Here is a 27,530-nt window from a genome sequence, read left to right on the forward strand (position 1 = left end):
CCTCAGCCTGTGGTATGCAAAGAATTCAAGATTCAGCAGGAGAGGTATTTCCAAGGTCTGCCTGGGCTAGGCAGCTTTGGCTGCAGACCGGCTCAAAACCCAAACCAAACAGCACCAGTTGAAAGCTGATAAAGCTGTACTGCTTGAGTATCAAGGCTCTGAATACTTGCTTTCAATCTTATATTTAAATACATAACAAAGCATGGCCAGGGAGATAGTTGAGACAACTTGCTACCTTTTTAGAGGACCCGGGTTTGGTTCCCAGCGCCCACATGGCATCTTCTCACAACCAACTGCAAAGTGAAGAGTATGGAAGTAACATCACTGTCCACCCGCTTCCCTTTTGTGTTGAAATTGGAGGTAATTTATCTCTGAGCTGTTACAGATTCAGGGGGACCACAGATGTTTCTTTTAATAAGAGAAATCTCTTATGTTCCAAAATACTTAAGAATCTTTGGATCGGGCCAGGTATGGGGAAACACAGTTCTCATTCCAGAAATTGGAAGGTGGGGGCAGGAGGATTGCTCTCCTGAGGCTGTCTGGATGGATAAGGCCAGCCTGAGCTAAGGAAACTGTTTCAAAAAGGGGATGGAGTTGGGGGGTTGTGTGGTAAAAGTGCATGCCCTGCAAACCCCATGACCTGAGTTGATCTCTAAAATCCATGTTTGTTTGTTTGTTTTTTCCAGATAGGAGGGAAAAACAACTGTCTGTGAGCCTGGGGGCTAGCCTGGAGTACCCAGAGCAGGGGAAGCAAGGCAGACCTTGCCTCATCCAGATAGATAATGAGAGTCCCAAAGCTATGCCACCTTTCCATCCCTCTAAGTAGAAAGGCCTGGGGGTGCAGCTCAGTGGTGGAGCAGTTGCCTAGCATGTACAGGCCCTAGCTGTGTTTGATTCCCAGCCCTGAAAAAACCACTGCAAATACTGCACATGAGGAGCCAACTCTCAGACCATCTATTTCCCAGGAGTGAAGGCAGAGAATCCTTTTAGCCTTACGTTAGTTGCTGCCACCATAGTCACAGCTGCTCCCTCCTTAGATTTCAGATTTGTCTATGGGTCTTACCCCTTGCCTTCTATTTGCTCAGATAGCTGTTGGAAGTAGGCTACCTAAGAAGAGAGGAGGAAACAAGGGAGTAAAGCTCCCCTCCCCCCTGCTTGTAGTTTCTCCAGAAAGGGTCTTAGTGTACTACTTGTTACTAAGTTATAGTGCTATAATGTTACAAAGTTACAATGTGTTGGGTAGAAGATTCAGTTTTTTAAAATATAAAAATATAAGGCTTCCAACCCAAAGCATTATACATCTGAGGGAAATGAAAGCAGTTAAATATTTTTAAAAAGATTTTGGAGTACAAAATTGGACATGTGCAGATTTTTGTTTCTGTGGTGCTGGGGATGGGGCCCGGACAGGCTGTTGCGCTTCTGAGTTCTGTCCTAAGCCTGACAGCTGAAGGCTTTAAATGCATCTCCATGTCATCCCAACGCAGGGCTGCCCCACACGGAACTAAACTACACAAATACTCTTCTCATTGAAGACTATTCAGAACCAGAAACTTTTGGAACTTCAGAATTCCCCCAGTCCAACCTTCAGATCTACAGTTAACTTGCTCAGGCTTTCAGCTTGTTAGGAGATAACCTGGAAGGACTTTATACACAGAGCCAGGCGGTTAACAAATAGTTATTCTTTGACAATTTCATATATGTATACTATGTATCTTGATTCTATTCACCCTCTCTCATGCTCTCTTAAAAAAAAAAGTTACTCAAATCCTGTTAACACTGACTGCGTTCTCTTGTGCTGGGGCTAGCAACCAAACTTGATTCTCCCTTGCCCACAATGCCACACTATTAGAGACTTGAAAGATTTCATGTCATCATTAGGATAAAATACTGAGGGGAAAAAGGCCACTTCTCCTGGGCACCTTGATTTGATTCAAGGGCCAGCCTCCCGTCTAGTCACTTTTGAAGGTCTGGTGTGCCTCCATCTCCAGCATTTACTCACCGAGGCTCATTGTCTTCAGCTGTAAAATGGAGGCAAATATCAGTTCAGGGCAGCAGTGTACTGATATAACCAAAGTGCCTGACTCCCCAGAGGACTCCTGCTGGTCTCTCACCGACCTTCTGGGAACTCAGTTTAGAAGTCACATAAGGCTGTATTATCTTGCATTCAGCATCTAGCTGTACTATGTATAATGGGCATTTGATTAAATGTCTGGGGATGACTTAAGTACTTATATCCGTTGCTTATAAAATGTTTACCCACATTAGCTGTTTAAAATTAACACACTGTGAACCAAATGGAGTCTATTGAACATGCTAAAATAACCTAATCACTGACTCATTCTGAGGCATGTAGATCCTGAAGAGGAAAAAAACATGAAATTAGCCCAATCCAGACAAGCTCTACTGAAATTAATGCCATGAGTCAGTACGAAAATTGATTAAAACAGAGTGCATTTGAAGCTCATTGTCAGAGTCCTATAATTAACAGTTATTTTTTTACTTGAAGATCTGTTTAAACGTGGAACGAAGGTCAGATTACACGGCACGCGGGCCGGCATCCTGTGCTGAGTGTTTTTACCTCTACAGTTTCATTTAGGGTCAAATGAGCAGAAACCTTACACTGCCAGTTAATATTTAACTGCTGGGCAGGGGCTGCAGCTGGATGCTGGTGCTCCATCTGGGAGGAACACATTAGTGGTCCAAAGACAGTGCAAAGCACACTACAGCAGCCACGGCGCAGAGCTTCCCAGCTTACTAGAGCTGTAAGCATGCCTTGGTGAGAGGAAGGCATGCCACCACCGCAGTGATTCCTCTCATGGAAACAAAAGACCCAGGGCACATGCACACCCTCTACATCCCCACCCCCACCCCCACCCACGCACACACAGACACACATACCTCAAAAAACAACAAAAACAACTCTTGAGGCCCTAATCTTCTGACATTGACATTTCAAGATGATCAGAGTCCCTCGATCATTTTCAGTGCTTTGAACAGTATCTGATAAACCACTTGGCAATTTATGAGGATATTCAGAACTTCTATGGCGTTAGTTATATAAGTATACCTAATTTCCCCATACCCTTTTATAGAAATTTAATAATTTAGATTATTTTTAAAAGAATATCAGAACCAAGAGCCATCAAACATTGACTCTGAAGTTCTTAGTTCTTGTAAAAACTATATGGTGGTAAGGCAGGAGTTCTTATAATACTCTAAGTTTTTATTCTAAATGTCAAGAAATGCAATAAGCTAGCAGAGCCAATGAAACTGAACAGAATGCATAGCTCCACACCTAGCTAATTAGTGTTAGAATGAAGAGGCAGTTTTAGTGTCTATAACAGAGTAGATATGACAAGGACTGTCACATAGCTGCGTATAGATATTGTCATATACAGTCATCCTGCCCATTTTGAAGACTGAGTTGAGATGCTTAGAACAGAACTAAAGGATCTATAATAATTGCTAAAATTATAAGCTTGAAGGTACACACCGCAGCCTTTGTAGTCTACATTGCATTCATCCTGTTGGGCAATCAATACTGCAATACGTCCGCAATGTGCAGGAGCAGGAGGGTGAGCCAGAAGCAGGAGGGATCCTATGGCTGGAACCTGGGAAAGGCCAGTGGTCCAAAGGCAGCAGCGGCATAAGCACTTCTGTACTGCCCGGCTCTGCCTCCAGGAGCCACTCAACTGCTCCTAGGCAAATATGGCTCCCCACATGTGAGGGGAGCTCTGGAATCAGCTAGGTAAGAATCTGGACCTTTGGCATGCACAAGCTCCTCACACTCTTTGAACATGTGCATCATGAGAGCCTCTGCATACCATGTCCCTCATGCAGGGTGCAGGGCGCAGGGTGCAGAGCGCAGGGCGCTGGGTGCAGGGTGCAGAGCGTAGGGCGCAGGGTGGGGATTCTAAAAGGAAGAAAGTAAAGTCTTCACTCTGATGGCAAACTGACCCACAGAGCTGATATGCATGAGGAAAATGCACAGTGGCACACGAGAGATGGAGTAGGCTTCGGGCAGCTAGGGAAGGTGTTCTAAGGAGACAGCAAACTCAGAGCTCTACAGATGCCAAGCGTGTGCAGAGGTCAAGGCAGATGCCAGGGAGACTGGAGTCCATGAAGAGGTTGGGCTAGCAACACGCAGAGGACAGATCACTTGGGGCCCGGCAGGTCTTGGTAAACCCTTTGGGCCTTTTTTTTTTTTTTTAACTTTGACTGAGAAATCAGGGATGACTAAGCAAGGGAGAGGTCCACATGTGCTTGAAAATGCACCACACGGCAACTATTTCCAAACGATGGACCCACGGGGATTAATACACTAGGGATGAATAATGCCTGGCAGTTATTTTTGTTTCCACTACACTATAAAAAGTGGTTGCACCTATGGGTCCAAAATGATGGAACACTGTCATGGGTTCAAAAGATTTAACTGGATAGGCTCAGTGAAATGGGGGAGGGGCACTGTGGAATAAAATATAATTGGACTTTGAACAGCAGACAGGACTCATTAGCTATAGTGCTGCGTAAATTATTTAGTTTGCCTCTTCCTCTTCAGGGTTTCCTCTTATGTAAAAATAGGGATGCCAGTATTACCTAAGGCACAAGACTGCTCTGATTGCTTGAACTATAGAGGCAGAGCAGTAGGCACAGGGCCTAAATAAGTGTACCACAGTACAAAGGGTACTTCATCTTGTCCAAGTAGAGACAATGAGTAATTCGGCTACAAGATTCCCCCCCCCCCAGGGTCTCTCTGTGTAGCCTTAGCTGTCCTGGACTCACTTTGTAGACCATGCTGGCCTTGAACTCACAGCGATCCGCCTGCCTCTGCCTCCCAAGTGCTGATATTTTTAATAATATACAAGAAACAAATTTCTCATTTTTTCTAGGTTCTGAAGAAACATATTTGGAAAATGTAGAAACATTTTTTTAAATCAAGTTACTATTCCATGCTTTTACATAATGTTTGAAGAGATAATTAAAGTGAACATTCTATAGTACTACGAACTACTATAGTTGTTGGAAATTCGAAGCATTCGACTTACAGCATTTTAACTGTCCATCAAGGTGATTTCACATGCTCTATCACAGTAGCTTAATAATTAAAAACAAAAAACAAAACCAGCCCAAACTGTAGTCCTTAAGTGAAAGAGTATTTGAAATTGCTTTAAATACCTTTGGTAACACACAAACTTAGAAATACTATTTAGAATTTGTGTAAAGCAAACTTAAAAAAAAAAAAAAAGAAGCAAAAAAGCAAAATCCCAACAACCCTGCCAGTTCTAGTGGCATGATTCAGATGCTATAGCCAGGGAGAACTCTCACAATGGTTAATCTGATAATCTTGTCTACATTTTAATCGAGCACATTATAAAGAACTTGCAACAAAACATGGATAGCGCAGATTTAATGACTGGCAGCTTCTATAAATCACAGGACTTCATTGCTGCAATTCAGAAAATTATTTTCCAAACAAATGTGAAGGGCGGAACTCCGCCACACCGCAGAGAAAGCCTCCTTTCTGGCCCACTGCCTTTTTTTTTTTTTTTTTTTTTGGTCAAGTAGGTAGAAATGTCAACTACTTGGCTTTTCTGAATGTGTGCTCCCTTCTTCTGCGGGCGGCCGCGCCACCGAAGAGCCTGCACCTCCGCCTCCACGGACCCGCTATCGGGTCCCCGCTCCGCTCCTAACCTGCGGCGAGGATAACGGGACCGCGCATCCCGCCTCGTGGAAGAATCCGCCCGCCCGCCCGTGGGTGCGCACGCGTGTCCCGTCTCCGCCCACGGCCAGGGGGCCGCCTCGCAGCACGCGGCGACGCCGGGGCCCGTTACGCGTGGGGCCTGGCTCCAGGGGGGAAACCTCACTGGAGTCCCGCGGCGGGCGGTACTGCGGCGCGGGCGCCCACGCCAACTCAGTCCGCTAGCGGTCCGACGGCCCGGTCCCCCGCCCCGCAGAGTGGGCGACGCGCCAGAACCGTTCCGCCGTGCTCCTCCGTCCCCGAGGCCACCGCCGACACCCCCGCCCCGGCCCCCGCACTCCCCACCAACCCCCACGCAGGCGCGCTCCAGGCCCGCCCCTCCCCCCCACCCCACGGCGCGCTCCCCGCCCGACAGGGCGGAGCGACCCTCGGAAGGGGCGTGGCCACAGCCCTCGACGCGCGCACGCGCTCTCAGCCTCACCGCTACGTGTCGCGACACGTGACGCCCACCCGAGAGTCCCCAGTGAAGCAACAGGACGTTAAAAAAAAAAAAATTCTTTTTTTTTTGGAGGGTATCGAGGAAGGTGGACGAAGAGGTTTAAAAAAAAAAAAAACCCAAACTATAGTAACGCGCCGAGAGGCGAGGCCCGGGCGGCGGCGGCGAGCGCAGCGCGGAGAGTCCCGCCGGAATTCCTCGCAGCCGCCGCGCCCGACCGCGCCCGCCGCCTCAGCAACAGCGCGCCGACGAGCCAGCGCCGCCGCCCGCGTCCCCCCCTCCGCCGCGACCCCGGCCCCGCGCAGGCCCCCGCCGCCGCCGCCGCCGCCACAGCCGGTGCGCGTCCCCCTCGGCCGGCCGTCCCGCCCGAGCGGCCAGGGGCGGCGGCGGCGGCGGGGGGCGGGAGCGCGCCCAGCCCCGTAACGGCCGCCCTGCGCGGCCCCGCCCGCCGCCCGCCCCCGGCCCTGCCCGCGCCCCTCCCCCCGCCGCCGCCGGCAGCGCCGCCTGAACTGAGGCGAACTCCGCCGCCAAGTGAGTGAGGAGGAGGAGAGCCGCGGAGGAAGAGGAGGAGCGCAGTCGGAGCGCGGCGGCGGCGGCGGCAGCGCGGAGCGCCGCGGCGGACAGCACCGCAGACTCGCGAGCCCCGGCGCAGGCGGCACCGGCGGCGGCGCGACCGGCCGGCCGGCTGAGCGACCGACCAGCGGGGCTCTCTCCCCCTCCTCCTCCTCCTCTTCCTCCCCTCCCCGGCTCCTCGCGGCGCAGCGGCCCCGCGCCGCGCTCGGCCCCGAGACCCGCCTCCGCCGCCGGCCTCGCGAGGGAGCCGCGCCGGGCGGCCGAGGAGCGGCGGCCGCGGCGCGTCGGGCCGGGCGAAAGTGCCTGCGGGGGGCGGGCGGGCGCGCGGAGCCGGCCGCCCCGGGGCTCGGCGCGGGAGCCGGAGCGGGAGCCGGCGCGGAGCGGGACGCCGCGTCCCGAGCGGCCGGCGGCCGGAGCTCGCCCCCGCCCCTCCCTCCTCTCCTCCGGCGGCGGCGGCGGCGGCGGGCGGAGTGAGCTGCGGAGCCTGGAATATGGTCGGGGAAATGGAAACGAAGGAGAAGCCGAAGCCCACCCCAGATTACTTGATGCAGCTGATGAACGACAAGAAGCTCATGAGCAGCCTGCCCAACTTCTGCGGGATCTTCAACCACCTCGAGCGGCTGCTGGACGAAGGTGAGGCGGCCGGGCCCCGGCGCGGCGGGGCGGCCCCCGGGATGGCGGGGCGGCGGGAAGGTCAGGCGGCCGGGCGGCCGGGCGCACAAAGGCGACGCGGGAGGCTCGCGGCGGGCCGGGGCCGGGAGCAGGCCCGAGGGCGGACCCGGGAGCTCGCGGGGCTGCGGGGCTGCGGCCGGCTCCCGACGGCGGCGGAGGCTGGGAGCCCCGCCATCCCCGGCCGGCCGGTTCCCGGCCACGCGAGTCCCCGAGCTCCACCTCGCCTCGCCCGGGGGGCTGAGTGGGCTCGCCTCGGTGGAGTTGTGTGGCCCCGCAGTCCACGAGCGGACTCTGCGATGAGCAGAGATTACGTAGGATACCGAAAAGTAGTGCTTATGTGGCCGAAGGGAGGACGAGATGACAGAGCAGAGAGCACTTTTTTTTTGTCCTTTTGTTTGGGGAAGCGAGAACTGTTTGGGAGTTTAACTTCACTTTTCCCCCCCTTTTGGTGGTGATGGGGTGGGGGGGGGGGTAGTGTAGTACGAAATACCGCGATGACAGACCTGAACGGAATCCGAGTTCGGAAGAACTGGGGCGGAGGGTTCGCTCCCGGCGTAGCCGCCTGCGTCTGTAGGGCGGGGAGCTGGAAGTTTGAAAGGACGAGAATAAAATAAAGCAAAAGTTTGCAGAAGCCAAGTCGGGAGCGCTGCGGGGAGCGAAGGAATGACTAGATTAGTGCTGGTCAGCTCTGGAATTCCTCTAAGAACTTCGCCCAACAGCGACCGAGTGCTAGTTTCCCGGAGCCCGTGGGTTTCTGTGGACGCCCGGGGCGGGGTTCGGGGAGGGAATAGGACCAACAAGTCTATTTTGAAAATCGAGTAGCGGGGAGTTTCTGTTTTCTAATCTTAAAGTCCCCGAGAAAACTATTTAAATGAAGCTGAAAGCAATGTTGCTGTACAAATGAACAATGGATTTTAGGATCTTGAGAAGAATTTCGAAAAATTTGAAAGATAGCTGGGGAAATCTTCTGTTTACAGAGCTGGCATGTCAGGAAGAACAAAAGAGTGAGAGTAAAAGATGGTTAACGAATCATGCTAAGAGCTTCTGTTGGATGGAAAGCCATGGTCTCGATTTAAAAAGAGAAAACATTCAGCTATTACGAATGAACATACAACAGTAACACATCGAAAGGGGCATTTTCGTTAGCGTATCTGTTAATCTCAGATTGCCCCGGAGAAAACTTGAGCTGCCCCTTTAAGGGGTTTTGCCTTTCCTATTCGTGTTGGCATTTGAAAAATTGTGGAGGCAGAAAACTTTCTGGAATGTCCAAAAAAAAAAAAAAAAAAAAAAAAAAAAAAAGCTGGAACTTTTAAATTGAGTATTTCCAAATGTGAGCGCTAAGGGGCGCCATTTATTTTTTCAACCTTAGAAATGTTTGGAACAGAATGTGTAGCATGGTTAATAGTCTGACCTGTATTAGGTGCAGTTGAAATTTAAATTTTAGATTATTTCAACTGTCATTATCAAAAATGTAAGTGATCACAGAGGAAACACTCATATTTTTTCCATCGTGTATTGGTTGTTTTCCTGGTATTAAGTTTATGAAAGTTTTAGTATTTTAAAGTACAGTTTCTAGAGACAATCTCTTACACAACAAACTAGATCCCATTTAAAGTGAACTAAAATGCATTCTTAAAATACTCAGTATAGTCAAGTGACATAAGGGAGCTTATAAGAAAGTTTGGCTATGCTATATAAAAAACTAGCAGTTTCTTCGAGTAGTTGTAAAGGCTCATGTGTTCTTCCAGATTGATCAGCAATAACTCCCTTAGTTTGAGGCTGGGGCGTCCCATTCAACTGGAGGAATTTAAACGACGTCATTTTCTGCACAGGCTTGCTTATGTCTCTGGTTAGAAACAGTAGCCCTGTGAGCTTGACACGTGGAGGACAGCTAGTTTCGGACTGTAGTGTTTGCGCAGTGTTTGGCTTCTCCTTTTCATGCCCTCTCCATCTCTTATCTTAGTCCAGCGGTACTTGGGATTCTCCGCCTCAGGCCAATGCAAAGATAATTTCGGCGTGGAGACAGTGTTTACAGCAGACAGCAGAATGGCTAGGAATTGTGATTGTTTTCATAAGACCAGAGCAGACACGCAAGGAAGGGCCTAGTCCTTAGTGCGTTACAAGCTTTTTACTTTTGTTAGTCTTATTATGCATTTAATTTGACTTGAAAATATTGGTTTCCTAACTGCATCATCATATTTTTCTTGCTAGATGACTTAATTGTGAAAATTGGCAACTTGTGCTTTACTGCTTGTGGCCTCTCACTGCCCAAAACAAATTGATCATGACTTCTGTTTGTGGTTAGGGATTACATTTTTCTTTGTCTGTAATGCTTGGCAGAAAAAAAATACCCTTAAATTCAGATAAAATTAAGTTTCACTTTAAGGATTAAACTGTTGAATGACATTAAGATATTCTACTCTCTAATAATTGGAAACTTTGAATGGGACTACTTAGCAATCTTAAATATTTTTCAAGCAGGGAGCTTTTAACATAGTTTCTGTTTGAGAATTTTCATTTGGCTAGCTAACAAATTTGGGAATGAAGTATGCTGGTTTTTCTGCTTGTTAAAGCTTAGATGATACAGAAAGAGTATGTTGGTTCTTGCCGGCGGCATAAAGCAACCTGTAGTCCTTTATTTAGTTAAGTCAGTCGTTAAGGTGTTGGCTGCTAGTGCCTTGGTGAGCTGTGTCAGTTGATCTTTCCTGGTGTCCTCGGCAGGGCGGAATTTTAAGGTCAGTTCTTAAATAAAAGCTATGACTTGAGTTAATACTTCTGAGATTTAAAGAGTGGTTTACTTAGAGGTGAGCAGCACAAGGTTACAAATAGAATATGGGTCTTAAACTGCTTTCTCTTGAAATTTTAACTGAACCTCTGTACCATCCCTGGGGTAAAACAGTCACACAGAAATTATTCTAAGGACTTCTCTTTGTCATAAAAAGCAGAACTGTTAAAGTAGTTGAATGAAAAGCATTTAAAAAAATTAACATTTTGCAACTTAGTACTAAGAAGATGAGCAGCAATAAATAACAGGAAAAAGTATCAAGTAGAGGAATACCAGCGTGTGGCGCCTGCACATCCATGTCTAGTTTTAATTCTTGAGGCAGGTGATTAGGGAGGACAGAGCAGGCTGCCTCTGTGAAAATGGCAGGTGTGGTTGGTGGGAAAGGGCAGTTGGAATCTCTTTATGAGGCTGTCAGAAACACTAGAGTATAATTTAGGAAAATGAACAAATATGTTAGATTTTGCACAAATGGTTTGAAAATGTAATTTTCAGATAACCCTTTTTGATAATAAAATTTTCTGCTCCCTTAAAAATGTCAGAATATTTTTAAATTAAAATTGGCTTTGCTAGTTATTTTCTATATTCATGTATATTTTTGAGGATGTGTTTATTGTTGCTTGTGCTATACCTCTGTTTTTCTTGAATTTTGATTTTTTTTCTTTTTGGGAAAAATTGTTTGTCCATAAACGCTATGGCTTAAAACTTGGCATGTCTATAGATACCGGGAGGACTTGGGTTATATAGTTTGTTAAATTTTGGGTTTTTCTTGTCGAGCTTGGTGACGCACTCATGCAATCCCAGCACTTGGGGAGACAGAGGCAAGCCGATTGCTGGGTGTTCAAGGCCAGCCTGGTCTACAAAGGGAGTCCAGGACAGCCAAGGCTACACAGAGAAACCCTGTCTCAAAAAACAAGAAGAAGAAAGAATGGAAAAAGCAAATCATAGTTAACAGTAGTTATTTGTGTCAAACATACTTTACTTAAGGTGGGCCAAGACACTGCTTTTATAATCCGCTGGGAGTTGTAATAAGCTGCTGTTTGTTACCAGTTTCCTCCAGTGTGCTCCTGAGGATATGTCACAGCTCTGTGTGGGTATAATGGGAGCAATTGTTTTTTTAAATGCTTTTTCTGGTTTACATGTTTTGTAGTTGAGGTTGTAGTACTGTTAAACATGCAGCACAGTTGAGTTTATAGTAGAAATGGGTCGTTGATAGTCACGTTTCCCAATGTATTGGCTTTCAGTGTCTTTTCTAGTAAGAGTATGAGAATGTCAAAATAAAAGTCTCGCGTGAGTGAGAGGGTGTGGTGTGTAGGTGATAGGGGCCTTCAGAGCCGTGTTTCAGATCAGCGTGTCATCAGTTTTTGGACATTATTATTATATATTATATGTGTAATATATTACATATGTACCTATATATGGGTGTGATATATAATCTGTTAATCATGGCCCTATCACTTTCTTGGAGTTGGAATTGCATTAGTTGCCCATCAGATCAAGTGGTTTCTAGTATCCAAAAGGGAAATAGACTCTTGTGACAATAGACGGCAAGTGTGATGACTGTTGCCGAGGTCCTTGATAAAACAGGGCTAAAAGACACTCTTTTTTTTTTTTCAGCTTCTATATTTAGATGTGTAAGTTTTTATTTTTCTTTTATATTTGGTACTAGGTGAATTAATTAAGCTATTTGATTATATGGGCAGCCTTTTATAAATGTAGTGGAACTGCACTGACTTATTCGAGAAATTTAGGTTGATGATGCAGTTATAAGCAAAAATTACCCTTCCTGTCTGAAATGGAATGTGCTATGAAGTCATTAGGTTTTGTTTGTTGATAAATTCAGAAGGTAGACCACTGAGCAACTTTGTGCTCTGTGTAAGTCAGTTGCTGCAGGAATGGCCAAGAGCCTGTTTAGGGCTGAGGGAGGGAGGGACTCTTCATGATTAGAGCTATGCGCTGGCTTCTTTATGTGGCTGGCTTGACTCTTTTCTATCCAGTTTTTTAGTTCATATTAAGACAGTACAGTAGGAAGTTTAAACACAGGCTTAAATTTTTGTTCTGTTTTTTGAGACAGGGTTTCTCTGTGTAGCCTTGACTGTCCTGGACTCACTTTGTTGACCAGGCTGGCCTTGAAATCCCAGCGATTTCCTGCCCCTGCCTCCCTCACTGCTGGGATTACAGGCGTGCACCGCCACCACCACCACCACTATCTGGCTTAAATGGAGGATTTTCTTTTCCCTTTGCAATGATCTTTTTTAGGAAATAGAATTTTAAAAATTTATATATTTTTTAAATTTTGGAGTACTTAGATTGCTTATTCAATGTCCAAGTAATGATTTCTTAAAGTATCATTTTCACTTAATATAAAAAAATAAACACAAGCACTAGTAAATCATTTTGTCATCTTAGTGTGGCTTTATTAGGAAAAGGGTTTATGAATACAGACTATTTTCTGTCTGGTGGTACTTTTTATGTAGTTGCCACCATTGGAACTTAGATCTGATATGTTTCTGAATGACTTGTTAGAAGTGAGTCACTGCATATGTATACCTCAGAACTTGGTAAAAGACACTCTCATGCTTGAATGTAAAAGCATGTCAACAGCTTACATTCTTTTTGATTTGTAGTTTTTCTTAAAATGCTTTTAATCAAAGTAGAGAGGAGGAATTAAACAGTAATACTTTAAACACATATGACAATTTTATAATAACTAGTGACAGCTTTGGACACTTAGAGAACAAAGGTAAACACATCTTTCCCCCCTAAAAATCCCCCCCCTTGTAATATCACTTTTTGTAGTACTTGTCCTATAGGTGTTTAGTGTTGATCTTACTTTATCACCATCGATAAGAGTAGGAATTAGAAGTATAAGACCCCTTTGCTTGTGTAGGGTAGTCTCTGGCTGTCCTTTATGCCGACGTGTCCATTCACAAGTAGAGAAACATCAGTGCTTATCTTAGTTTTTGAAAGTTTTGGCATTTCAGAATTACGTTGCCATTAGCTCTTGATCAGCCTATAGACCCTGTATCATTATTGTCATTTTTTTTAAAAGCAGAATTTGTCAAATCCAGGTTGTTTGAGATCTGTTCAAAGGAAGTAGAGTGCCAGGAAACATGAAAAGGCAGTTAACGCCATGAAGTGTCCACTGTTGTGGTCATGATACAAGGAAAAGGCCTGCTTGAGAGTGCTTGTGCAAGAAGTGTGTGTCTGTCTGTAAAGGAGGGCACTGACTGACTGAGTGAGTGCTGGCCTGCCTAGTGGAGCCCTGAACTTAAAAGGAAGACAGGAAGCAGGTTTGGAGGTAGTGACTAATCTGCTGGGCCCAGTATTGAAAAGGGAATAGGTTTTTAAGTCTTGTTCTGGCTTTAGTACAAAAGTCAGGGGCTTGATCAACATGGTCAGTATCAAGTTATTGGGGAACTAATTTTATGATTTGAAATACGTAGGACAAAGTCGAGCAAAAATACTTGTTACAGTCTTAAGAGTATAATGAAGAACTGTGGGGCCTAGCAAGATAACCAGTTGAGAGCTGGCTGTTCTTCCAGAGGACCGGGATTCAATTCCCAGCATCCACATGATAGCTCACAACCATCTACAACCCCAGTCCAGAGGCATCTGATGCCCTCTTCTCAAGCCTCTTTGGTCACTAGGCCGGAACACACACAGCACGGTCGTCTGTGCAGGCGAAACAGCCATACACACAAGTTTAAAAACAAAAACAAAAGCAAACCCACCCCAAACTATTGCATTTTAAGAATTTGAAATGTTCAATGAATTTCAGTGTCATACTATTTACCCAGTCTTAGGATTGTCTCATGGTGTGGAAGAGAATTTAGGAACCACTCAGAAAAGACATTTCGTAGATTTGTTTTAGTGGAGGGAAAGTTAGTGCTGTAGCAAGTGATCATATTACTTTCGAATTGCTGCGACAGAGATGAGAAGGATGGGGACGGAGTCTGCAGAGGGCGGGGACTTGTCCTTATCACAGGGCAGGTTCTAGCAGAGATGGAGCAAGTCTCTTCATTCTGCATGCTGATTCTTATTTTTTGTTTATTTTTTTATGGTATGCCATTCAAGTGTAAAGTGGATTTCTATACACTGAAAACTGTTAGTGCATCCAGTTATGGACAGAAAGAAAATGGAAGTAATTTTGTCATTTTTGGGCTGGTCAATTTGTTGGAGCTAGAATATATATTCTTCCTAAACTAGCTAGAAAATAAGACTTCTTTCTTTCTTTCTTTCTTTCTTTCTTTCTTTCTTTCTTTCTTTCTTTCTCAGTTGAGATACTAAAAGTGAGAGACCAAAGGTGTATTTGGAAGATTTAAAGTACTTGAACTTTTCTGTAACCAAAGGTTAGAGCCTTAGTTTTTAAAATATTGTTATACAAATGAATTCAGTGCTCATTTATCACTGTTGCTATTTTTATTAGTTGCTTTTAGTAATCACCAAGAAGCAGCAATATTTCTGGTGAGAAGATTTAATATAGAGGCTTAGTACTTTGAAGTGATTCAAATATAAGCTTGTTTCAGTTTTAGATCTGCATTGGGCCATAGCCCTGTTTTGTTTGTTTTGATTTTGTTTTGGATCAGGGAGGGAACTGGATGTTGACACTCTAAAGCAACTGTTGTCAACCTTCTTAATGCTGCAGCCCTTTAATGCAACCTCATGTTGTGGTGACCTTCACCATAAAACTACTTTACTGCTACTTTATAACTGTAATGTCTCTACTCTTGTGAACTGTGGTGTAAATATCTGATATGCAGAATGTCCGGTATGTGACCCCTGTGAAAAGGTCGTTGGAGCCCAAAGGAGTCGTTACTGCCTGCTGGAGAACCACTGCTCTAAAGGAAGATGGCTGTGAGCTGAGAAGGGGGTGTGCTGCTCTGGGTTATTACAGTCTATTCTCCAGACCAGTATATGGAGGATGAGTGATTGTTTAATTCTGTATAAAACACTGGAAGTAGAAGTCTCAGTTCTTGGGTAGCTTTGCTACAGTAACTTCATCACTTAGATACAGTTGTATGCTGAGAACTGAACCTAGAGCCTCATATGCTCTAGGCAAATGCTGTGTCATTAGTTTTATTTTTATAAATGCAATTAACTCCCTTTCCAAATTAAATCCAAATATTCCAAAGCAGAAGGATATAATACGCAAAAGACTGCATATACGGAAAGTCGTCTTTCTGTCAGCATTTTTAGGTTCCTTCTAGAAGGAATAAGTAGGGAAGAGAAACCTGAAAGGTGAAGGAAGGTGCTTTATTGAGCGTATGTCTGCTAGCTTTGTGTGCTGGAGAATCCTTAACTCTGCTGGTTGGGAAGTCACAGAGCTCAAGTGTCATGTAGACCTTTGTGAGTAATGGAACCTGGCTGTGGTGGTCCTGAACCGTGGGAAGGCAGAGGATGCCGCAGGAGAAAGACATGGCGGCAGTGTCAGAAAGGCCCTGAAATAAAAGTGCCACTGTCTTTGTACAATGGTACATGCCTGTTTTGTCTTGTTTGTTTTTGTTTTTCTTTTTTGAGACATGGTTTTTCTGTGTAGCCCTGGGTGTCCTGGAACTCAGAGATCCAACTGCTTCTGTCTCCCAAGTGCTGGGCTGAAGTAGTACATCATCACCACCTGTCAACAATTGAACTCTTTTTTTTTTTTTTTTTTTTTAAATGAAAGTTGAAAGGAATGAAGAAACTCTTGCTTTTGTTGACTCTTTGTAATTCAATAGTTTGGCTTGGTGAGAGGTTTGTAAAGGTGATGCCATATGTTATTAGTGACCCCACATTAACAAATTAGATTAATGTATAAACAGCCAGTATTCAGATTTTTGCACTTGGATCTGGAATGTTCTTTGTCCCTTCAGTGTCCAAACCAAATAGTTGAGTCTTGTTATCATTTTACATCTTTTAATATCTGGGAACATCTTTAAAAGAATGCCTTGACTTGCACTTCTTTGTTGGGAGATTGTTCCTTTATGCTTTGTATCCTTGGTATGTTGGAAATTACTTTTATATATTTATCCATATTTTGGTATTTGTGTTTAAGACAGGGTCCTTGCTTTGTATATCAGACTAACCTTGAACTTACTGTGTTGAGTGGCCTCAAATTTGTGATGATGCTCCTGCCTGAGGTTCTCAAATGCAGGGCTGGGTGAGTTGCCAGCGCAGCTGGTTTAGGAAGTAGATTTAAGAGAGAAAGCAGGTTGAAGGATATAGCATCTTTGGAACGAGCAAATCAGAGCCCTGCATGTTCTCTAAGTTGTGTCACCTCAGGAGAAGCAGTAGTCACTTTCACTGTTAGTGAAACTCCGATTATTTGGATTAGGGTGCAATCTGTAAGCTAAGTTTTTTTTTTTTATGTTTTCATCAGAATGTAGTAGCTCAGCTTTAGGTTAGTGTTACGAACCATTTATGCTTTGGTCTTAACAGTTGTCTGTCTGATTCATTTCATTAGAACTTCAACCATGGATGCTTTTCTCATTCTAAAATTTTTTTTCAGTCTGTATCTTGGTAGTCTTTGAAAGGTTAAACTTTGAACAAAGGAAGATATTACTATTTGAAATAAAATCCTATTAGGAAAGCTATGTAGATTTCTTACAATTTAGCCATAGATTTGTTAGCTGCTCAGATGGTGACTTTTTATACTCACAGGCACACAGGTTTCATAGATAAGTTGGCCTTTTGGAATGCTCTTGTCTTTTGGGAGAGTGTATTTCTCAGCTACCCTGTGTAGTTTCTGTTCATACATAAAACCAGCCATTTCACTAAGGTTCTTTTCCATTCTAAAGGATGTTGCAGACTGTAGTTAGGTGCAAACCTTAAAAAAAAGTAATTATTGTTGGTGTGAGATCATTCTTTGGCTATTTCCTGTGGGTGCAGTTAGGTACTGCTCGTTTTAAAGTCAATCAGTATGCTTGCATTTTTGATTCAGTTTTATCACAACAGTTTATCATGCTTTTGCTCACGCCAAAGTAATATTTTTAAAATTATATTTATGTGTTTGTGTGTCTTGCCTGCATGTGTGTCTGTTTCCTACATGTGTGCCTGACCCCATGGAGGCCAGAAGAGGTTGCTGGGCCCTGTAATAGAGTCCCGGTTTTGCGTCACCACATGGGTGATAGAGAGGAGTGAGACCTGTGTGCCGTGGAAGAGCTGTCACTCCAGCTACACGCAATATTCTTGATGACCATGGAATTGCTTACTTGATTCTTTCTGTAGTGTAAAGGAGATTTCTCGAAATCAAAATAATCACCAAACTACTATTTTATGAGCAACTAGTGATTCATATTTGTAGTTTATTTTGTCTTTTATGTGTAGTACTTTTTTCTTTTTGAAAACTAAATCTTGCTATTGACTTGTTTTGTTTGTTTTGTTCAAGACAAAGTTTTTCTGTGTAGCCTTGGCTGTCCTGGAGTTGTAGACCAGGCTGGCCTTGAACTCAAAGGGATCCATCTGCTTCTGTCTCCCTGAGTGCTGTGGTTAAAGGCATACAACACCATGCCCGGCTGCTATTGATTTTTGATGTCAATATTTACTGTGTAAGCTCTTTCATTGTACCATTTTTTAAAAGTAGCTTTTACCTCAAACTCAGCAGAGATTAGGAGGACAAATATATTTTAAAATGAGAAGTGTGTGTGTGTGTGTGTGTGTGTGTGTGTGTGTGTGTGTGTTACGATCACCATATTTTAAAAGGAGGGAGTTTTCTCTTTTGACCAGTGCTTTATATCTTATCATGAAGGATAGGAACAGAATAGAAAGTAATCAGGAAAAGAGTTTAGTGCCAGTGAAAAATTTAAAGTTTTATGAGGTAGGCAGAATTTATTGGCAGAAACGAACCTTTGAAGCTGCATTTCTCTGTACTTGGAAAATCTCCACTGCAACCCTTTTGTTGTCAAAAGTCTTTAACAGTAAGGAGCTTATGTTCCAGCAGATGGGGATGTCAGTACGCACAGGAGCGTTAGTGACTAAAATGTGTTAGGAAGTGACTTGTCAGAAAGAACATTTTAGTCTACATTGTGACGGAAGGGGATGCCCAGGAATAGGATGAATTGCACTTAATTGTGCTTATGATGTTAATGTGCCTAAGTTGTGTCTTTAGATTTACTTTTTGAGAGACTGCATAGTGTAACTAGCAGAAAGATTACAGTTTTTTTTTTAAAACATTTTCTGTTTTTAATATCATTATTGGAAGGTTATTTGGGGTAGGATAGTAAGCTACATTCTAAGCCCACCTTTGCCCATAATCCATACAGTTCTGGATCTTGGATCAGTGGTTGCTGTTTAGTAATAGAGTCATAGCTTACCATTATGTAACACGAGGAGAAAGTTCTTTTGAGCACCATAGTTAATTACAGCAGTAAAAAGTTATCAGCAGTCAGACTGTAATCTTATCTCACTTGATTGTTAGAGTTTATAGCATTACAGGATTTCTTGTCAGGCTTTTTTTTTTAAGTTAAGTAAATATTATATATTTTCTTTTGAAATGTGCCTTACAGTTGTTGAAAAAAATGCTGTTCATTACTGCTTGGGAAATAATGTGCCTTAATAGTCGATACATTTAAATTACATTTTTTTTAGTTTGTGTTAGGGTTCCCCCCCCCATTTGTAAAATACCACTATTTTTTCTCAGTCACTTGAAATTAAACTCCCAGTATAAGGAAATAAGGAACGGATGTGTCTTTTTTCTTTTTTTCTTCCCTTTTTTTTTTTTTAAATTTATGGAGACCAAGGGAGGAAGAAACTGATATAGGAACCTTGGTTCAACTATACCAGCTTGCATTTTATCTGTTGGTTTTCTGTAATGCTTATGGTATAGAGAATTGAATGCAGAGGTTTTCAGTTAAGAGCAGGGCTGTACTTCCCTTAAGAGAGCAAAGCATAGATGGTAATGATCAGTGTGTCATGCACTGTGGCTCATGCATTAGTCCCAGCGTTCATGAGGGAGGTGGAGCAGGAGCATCCCTGAATTCAAGGCCAGCCTGGCTTACATGGTGAGTCTAGGACCGCCAGGACTAAGTCGAGAAACCCTTTCTCAAAAAACAAAAAACAGAGACCAAGATGGGGAGTCTGATGTGTGTGTTTTAAATATTGTTTCCTGGTTTATAAACACTTGGGAAGCTTGAATTCTTTCCTCTTACTAATTAAAAGTTGTTGGAAATAACCAGACAGATTTGTTTGTTTGTTTGTTTGTTTATTTATTTATTTAGGTTTTTTGAGACAGGGTTTCTCTGTGTGGCCTTGGCTGTCCTAGACTCACTTTGTAGACCAGGCTGTCCTCCATCTCACAGAGATCTACCTGCCTCTCTGTCTCCCGAGTGCTGGGATTAAAGGCGTGCACCACCACTACCCAGCTCCAGATTTGTTTTATTAACAAAAACATTTTAAATGTATCAGTTAAAAAGTGAAAGCTACATATAATTAATAGGCACTGGGTTTTGGTGAATTTTCTTCTAGGCTTTATTAATGGATGTGACTGAATTGAGCTCCTGCTGAAATACTAGCCTTTGTGTGTTGTTACACACACACACACACACACACACACACACACACACACACACACCCCGTACTATCCACCCATTCCCATATTTTTTTCCTGTTTTCTGGCTTCCAGTTTTGTTGTTGGCATTTGATGTTTGCAAAGTGTATTTTTACTGAAGCCCGCCCCCCCCCCCTTTCTCTCTCTCTGTATGTAGTTTGATGTTTAGACATGACACTTTGCTTTTGGAATCCCTGTGTACTTAACTGTAAATGATTTCCAAAGTCCATTACTAACTTTCAGAAAGTCTTTAGTTACTAAATACATTGTGACTCGGCCAATGAATACCAAACCCCATAGTTGGCAATATATTTAACGTGAAGTCAGTGTTTTCGGTGTATTAAATGGAAAGTGATTATTGTGATATACTATTTTGAATTGCAAAATACCCTATTTTACATGCTAATTTCCAGTGGCTTAACATACTGAAACTTTATTAAAAGTGTGTGTAGGGTATTATAAAGGATATACTAGAACTTCAGAATTATTCCAGTTACTGAATAGTTAAAACAGCTAAACAAACACAGAAGTCTAAAGCTTGGTACTAGAAAGACTGCTTTAGACTGGGAGGTTCACCAGCAGCTCTGAACTCGAACTTGTTCTCAAATACCTTAAGTTTATACTATGACCAGGAGATGAGAGAGCTATTTAAAGCTTTTCCTTTTCATGGTTCTTTGTTGTTATCCCCTTTGATCTGCCTTCATATTTCTGCTTTTAGTCTAGGTTTTCTTTAGTTGTATGAGTGTTCGGTCATAATGCAATGCCTTAATGTGACATTAACTAAGTATCTCTGCGCTTGCCACAGCTGTTTCTTCTCCCTTTCAGGTTTCCCTTTTTCCTTTGACTTCTTCCCCTCCTCTTTGGAGTATCTCACTGTGGGAGAACGATGGAGACAGGTGGCGCAGCTCGAGGGAGGCAGAGGCAGGGGGATCGCTGTGAGTTCGAGGCCAGTCTGGTCTACAAAGTGAGTCCAGGACAGCCAAGGCTACACAGAGAAACCCTGCTTCAGAAAAACCAAAACAACAAATTCAGAAACAAACAAAAAACCCAAACAAACTAAGCAATAGTAACAACTTCACAAATGAGTAAGATTGTTTTTCTAAGTATATAACTAGTTTAGTTGTAACTATTTGAGAAGCATTTCTTTTCTGATACCTCTTCCCCCAAGGTGTAAGTATATCTTCTTTGAAAAAGAACTGCCAGGTAGAAATGTTATGTAAACATTTGTCTTTGACTATTGGCCATGTGCCCAGATAGTAAAACTTAAACTCTGAAACAAGCCATGAACTTGTAAACAATGGGATAAAAAGATAGGCACATACTTTTTTAGTGCCTTCAAGAATGGTGTCTTTTTTATTGGAGTTTGCAAATATTCTAGACACTAACTTCGTCTTGTAGTTATTTACAAATTTCAAGTTTGGGAGCTGGAATTGTGTAGCTCAGTGCTGGAACACCTGCCTGTTAGTACACTAATTGTGGTTTCGGTCTTTATCATGGCAAAGTAAGAAAAGTAAGTTTAAAAATTAAAATTGAAACATTGAAAACTGAATGTTTAGTTACATTTTATCAAAAAACCTTAAAGAGTGGTATTTTCATGGATTTCACAGTTGTTAGCTTTCTCTATGTGTAGCCTCCTGCAATGGGTTGAGGAAGTTAACGTCTCTGAGGATGTGGTAGTTGCTTTAGAACGATCTTGCTGTTAGCAGTGAAAAATGTTTTTCTTACAGTTCTTGTGCAGCAGGCCATGGAGTGAAGCACATTTTTATAATAAAGGTGATGAATTTAATCACAAACTGGCAGCCAAATGGAAACTACAGGCCTTGGTACTGGGAGAAAATTGCCTATAAAGCAACTCTTGAGAGAAGAGGCTTTAAATTTACCCACCCCTTTCGACATTGAGGAGAACATAGGAATCATAGAATATTTTGCTTGGCCTGCTTAGTGCAGATGAATGACATTTGAGTTTTCTTCGTAAAAACTAGAGACAGTTTAAGGTTCCTTCAGCTTCAATGTAAGACTTTGGCCATACACTTTTGCATTTTACTGAATATTTCAAACATTGTTGCCCCTCCCCCCTCTTTAAACCTTTATCTGCATTTATTTTATGCTGAATTTATTCCTGTGCCATCAGTTTTTGTTTCTTTAGTTTCCTCTAGGATATCTTTTTCTTCTGTGCCACCTCCTCCTCTGGCTTTAGAACAGACTGGTCCTTTTCAGTGAGGATCATCTGGATGTATCGGGGAGTTCATGTGCGGGTAAATCCGGCCATAGGTTCAGTAAGTTCCTCAGCGCATCTTAGGTGCCTGTTCACTTTGACATGGTCAATGACCAGGGAATCTACATCTAAACCCTTAACTTCAACATGTGCAGCAAAAACTCAGCACTCCTTTTTGGCCACTGACTCAGAGGCCAGCCCCACTGTTTGGCCTGGACGCACTTCCCAACTCTACCGTTACACCACTGGAACTGCACACATTGCTTCTTTAAAGTGACATTTCAGATACGTGGTGGTTTTCCCATATACGTACCCTTCATGGCCTGAGCGGTTTCCCAGTTGTTCTTAGAATGAACAAGAAGATTTGAACCTCTTGATTTGCATGATTTTGTAGGGTTTTCTGGGTCAAATAAGTATTGAACCATCTTCACAGGTCATTTCTGGCAGCTTACAGGAAGAGCATATTGTTACCTTTTTAGTACATAATAGTCCTAAGTAATTATGCTAATACCATGCCTCGTATTTCATGTTTCTTCCATGTGTGAGGAACTACACTTTGAAGAGGCAAAAATGTAAGGCTTATAAATAACAATAGAATGCCATCATTTGTTACTTTAAAGTGTGTGTGTGCTTCGAGATTTTTTTACATTGTATTTAGAATAGCCATTAGAAGATGGCCATTTCAGATTCAGAGATAGTAAATGTCCTAAATGTGAAAGTGCTAATGTAAAACCTAAAAAGCTACTATAATAAAACTTTTAATCCCAGCCCTCAGGAGATCTCAAGGTCAGCCTGATCTGCATGTGAGTTCCAGTACAACCAGAGCTACCTAGTGAGACCCCATCTGGATAAACACGCACCACGCACGCACGCGCGCGCACACACACACACACACACACACACACACGGCTTTTATTTTTAATTTTTGTTTTTGAGAGAGGGTTTCTCTGTAGCCTTAGCTGTCCTGAACTCACTTTGTAGATCAGGCTGGCTTTAAACTTGCAGAGACCTACCTGCCTCTGCTTCCCAAGTTCTGGGATTACAGGTGTGCCTCCACGCCCAGCTCATAGTAAGGGTTTTTAAAGGAAAGTAAATATTATTTTAAGAAAATGATTAGATTTATTTGAATATATGCCCTTGATCATATTTCTGGGCAGTACAGTATAATAAGTAGGAAGAGTGTAGTTGTGGTACATTTGTTTTCAAGTACAGAGTTAGAGTTCACTTTTTAAAGCAGACAGAGGGACATGGCATTTGGTGATTGAGGAACAAGGACTGAAGGAAGAAGAGGCCTACAGTGCTCTGTAGTCAGGTATGGCAAGTTAGTGGGGCTGTAGATTAACTATAAAGATACGGAAATCAAGAAGAAATACCAAAGAATGAACCAGTAATTGTATCTCTTTCACTGAAAGTAGTTTCATCTAGTTAAGTGCTAACTCTTTGGAAGAGTGATTGTATCACATCTCTATGAAAGGAGGCTTTAGCCTGTAATAGTGAACAGTACCCATCTTACCATCCCTGCATTCACACTGAGGGCACAGTGTGGAAAGTCAGTGCTGCCATTCCAGTATCCGTGACACAGTAATGCTTGGTCATCTGTTTACTTGATTTTAGTAAGCTGGGGCAACTTTAAAACTCCGAGTAGGATTAGTATTCCAGTTATGTGAAGTCAGCTATCCCCGATCAGATAATTGATGTCTATACGAGAAGCTTTATTTTTATCCTGTCACATTCAAAATTTCATGGTTTTACATCTAAGATGAAGGCAGAATGCGGTGTATACAGGCAAATAATTTGTATTTTCTTCTATATACTTTAAGAACGGAAATATTGTGATGTGTACTTAGTTGTAAATATCTGTTGTTTCGTTTAGTAGGCTATAAATGTAGTATATGAATTATCCAAGTATAACTGGCTCAGTATAATTAATCACTTGTAAGCTGGTACTACACTCAGCTCCTATAGATACTGGTTGATGGCTTGCTCATCTGTCTATCCATCCATCCATCTTGTTGGTTGAGAATTTCTCTGTGTGACCCTAGCTGTCCTAGAACTCGCTCTGTAGACATTTCTTTCTTTCTTTCTTTCTTTTTTTAATAAAAGGTTTTATTATGTTATGCCAAGTCGTGCTGGGAACACAGTTATTATTTAGTAATGCAGCTAAGCGTTAGTTTCAGATTCTTGACACCAGCACTAAGGCTTCTCAACTCTTGAAGATCTGGATTGCTCATGTGGAAGGACTTTGTAGTCATGTGGAAGGACTTTGTAGCCATATAGTTCAGGTTGCTTTACAGTCACAGCGTCCATGGCATGCTGTGAAGGGAAGACAGTGCTTGTAGTATTACTACAGTTTCATATTGACAGCATCACAAGGTTTTCTTTGTTTGCTGTTTTAGGTAACCATTATGAGGTCTTTATTTAGTATGTAAATATACATTACAATTTTATAAGCATATTTTATAACTAAGGGTATACATTACAAACTGAACTGTTACCCCCAGCTTTCGTCTCCTTCGTGTTATTCATTTGAAGCTAAAATAATCTTAGACTTAAGAAAACCAATTAAATTAAAAAATCAGACCCTGGAACTAAAAGCTCTGAGCCTTAAAAAAAAAAAAAAAAAAAGAGTTTATTTGAGAAAAGTGCTAGCTAAAGAGACCATTTACCCTGGATATTTTTGGGCCTTTTAAAATAGGCTGACTGTGGGTGGAGTGTGTATTTCAGTAGTTTGTAATAGAGGACAGTTGAGTATGTAGGTAAGTGTGTGACTGCCTTTGGTGTATTACACCTTCACTTTCCTGTTCATGACTCATTTGTAGAGAGCATATGCCTAGAGTATTCTTTATGCCTAGAGCTTTCACAGAATAATAATTGACTATAGCGGTGGATACAGGTTGGACAGCCTTTATCTGAATACTCAAAATTCTCCAAATTGGAGCACACTAAGTTACTGTATAAAATATGTGTACAGGTTGTACATGAAACATAAATGAATTTATTTAGACATTGGTCCATCCTCAAGGCAGTCTCATCATGGATGTGCAAACATTCCAACATCTGAATATACCTAAGATCTGAAACACTTCAGATAGCGATTCAGTGGATATTCAGCCAGTGCTGTAGACCTACCCATCAAAATATAACACGAGCTATAGCAGTGACTAATACTATTATTTTGGGAGTGTATACACACAGACATGTGTTTGCATTTGTCTTTTTATCATATACATAGACATATAGTCTCTTCACAGCATTTTTTTGAGTTGGGAATAGCTTTAATTTACAGGTGAAGAAATGATACACATTAAACAAATAGTGTGCTTTTGATAGTTTATTCTTTCCTCATCTTGATTGTATTTATAATCATTCTGTCATTTATTTTGTAAAAATTTTAAGCTATCATGGTAGTGTACACTTCATCCCTGCATCTAGGTGACAAGGCAGATGGATTTCTATGAGTTAAGAGTATAGTCTGGCTAACATAGTGAGTTCCAGGCCAGCCAATGCTACATTGTGAGACTTTTGTTGGTGTTGTTAAAGCAGTATTTTACTTAATTTGTGAACTAATAGTTTTAGTTCTGAACAGAGTTGGAGAGTCAGTTTTTTTCCTCTTTTCTTTCTTTGTCCTTCCTAATATGCATAAGACATTAATTTGTCTTTAGTCACTAATTATACCTCTAAGGATATCTTGACTGTAAGTAGCTTGATTTGACAATGCCAGTCTGTTAAAGAAGAACTTTTTTTTTTACACTTTTATTGAATGTCTGATTTACACGTCATGCACCAACATCTCTCTTCTCCCCTCAGTAAAATAAAACAAACAAAAAAATCTTGTCACAGAAGCTGTAGTGTATCACACAGCATAGCCTTTTGTCCACATATGTTTACTTTCAAATGTTCATTGCTACGAGTCATGGGTCTGGTTGGAGGCCTACACTATCATTACCACATCCTCACTGGGACTGCTGTCGGATATCCCACTGTTGCTGTGTGTCAAGGAGATTCCTAATCTTTGAATCTGCAGGTTCTGCCCCCTCGTGTGTTCCAGCAGGTCATACGGGTAGTTGTTGGAGTGAGGGCCACTCAGATTCCTGGATTAGGGCCTGCTCCCATGTCCTCAGGGCAGGGCCAGCTCACCGGCTCCCATGTCATCACAACAGGGCTGGCTCTCCAGCTCCTGTGTCCTCAAGGCAGGGCCAGCTCTCAGGCTCTCATGTCCGCAGGGCTGGCTCACCTGTTCCCGCATCCCCAGGGCCGGCTCTCTTGTTCTTCTGTCCTCAGGGTCAGCTCTCCTGCTTCCATGTCCTCGGGGCCAGCTCTCCTGCTCCCATTCAGTTCACCAGATTGTTGCTGGCCGTCAAGGCCTGCATGGCCTCCTACTCCTGTGGGTACTGGATCTTGTGGGCCATCAAGCAGGTGGGAAGTGGAGGCCCCTCAAAATCTTTGTTCAGTAGCTTGCAGAAACCATTGATGTTGGACCAGCTCAGCTTCTCGTCCTGGGGAACTTGTGGCTCTGTTGATTTTTCACCACCCGAGTGAGTCTCTGATTCCATGGTGTGCTTCATCTGCCATGGGTCCCCTTCTTGGTGCTTCCCCCAATATCCACCTCTGCACCATCCAGGCACTGGGCATGGCCCCACGGCCCGTGAGAGGAGGTCCATAACAACTGTGGTGTGGGCAGTGCAGCCCTCACTCAGGCTTGACTGGAACCACACCCTCTCCTCGAACGCCATCTTCTTGGCCTGCACTGCCCTAGGCCACAATCCGAAAAACAGCCCAGGGTCCCTGTGAGCTCACTGGAGCGTGATGTGGAGTGTCATGTGGATGCACATGACAGGATTTCCTTCTTCTGGGAAACACCAGCACTGTGTTTTGGAGCTCTCAGTATGGTCCTTTAGTGGCTGTGCAGTCACTGCTGTTTTGCAGATTAGACAGTGTGCTGGACGCCATCTTGGATGATCTCAGCTTGGGTATTGCTAGTACATTGTGCTAAGTGTCTCCTCCCAATCAAGCCACTCTCCGGGGGGTGGGAGGGTGGGGGGTGAACATTTCTGTGTAGCTCTGGAACACAATCCTCCTCAGAATGTGTTGAGGATCTCATCTTCCGGACCCGAGGACCGTGCGCCTGCCATGCGGCAAAAAGGACTTTTTTATTTGGCATGTGTTTTTTATTTGGCATGCGTTTAATCCCAGCACTCAGGGAGGGAGGCTGAGGCAGGAGGATTGCTGTGAGTTTGAGGCCAGCCTAGTCTACAAAGTGAGTCCAGGATAGCCAAGGCAACACAGAGAAACCGTGTCTTGAAAAATTAAAAAAATAAAAAACCCAAAACAAAAAATCTTGGCCAAGACAGAAGTTCATGGGATATCTACATTGAGATTTGGTCAGGCTTGTATCATTCCATTTTTTCTCAAGAGAAAAAAACAAAACCAACAGTACAACATACTTGCAAGATGCACATTAGGTCCTTTTCAACATTATTTACTCTAATAGTAATGATTTTCTTTTTAAAATTCATGTGTGTGTGTGTGTATGAGTGTTTTGCCTGTATGTGTGTCTGTGCACCATGTGCA

At 43.1% G+C, this 27,530-nt stretch overlaps 1 protein-coding gene and 1 pseudogene across 7 annotated transcripts in view; one reads left to right on the forward strand and one right to left on the reverse strand.

The window, feature by feature from the left end:
* Positions 1–7,111: 7,111 nt before the first annotated feature.
* Positions 7,112–27,530, forward strand: part of QKI (QKI, KH domain containing RNA binding) — a 115,603-nt gene continuing 95,184 nt past the window's right edge. For 4 of the 6 annotated variants that reach the window (XR_014777746.1, XM_084774919.1, XM_084774923.1 and 1 more), the window contains exon 1: positions 7,113–7,400. Coding sequence is in view for 5 of the 6 variants with exons in the window: in XM_084774919.1 (XP_084631045.1) it covers positions 7,259–7,400 (142 nt within the window). In the remaining variant the exon portion in view is untranslated. Of the gene's footprint in view, positions 7,401–27,530 lie in introns of all 6 variants that reach the window. The other 2 variants (XM_084774920.1, XM_084774921.1) reach the window with 1 other exon arrangement.
* LOC311593549 (large ribosomal subunit protein uL22-like) lies at positions 18,911–24,205 on the reverse strand (annotated as a pseudogene). The gene has a single exon. The product of its transcript is annotated as a large ribosomal subunit protein uL22-like (transcript).

Source organism: Acomys minous (genome assembly GCF_964271855.1).
Source record: "Acomys minous genome assembly, chromosome: 3".
NCBI classification, from domain to species: domain Eukaryota; kingdom Metazoa; phylum Chordata; class Mammalia; order Rodentia; family Muridae; genus Acomys; species Acomys minous.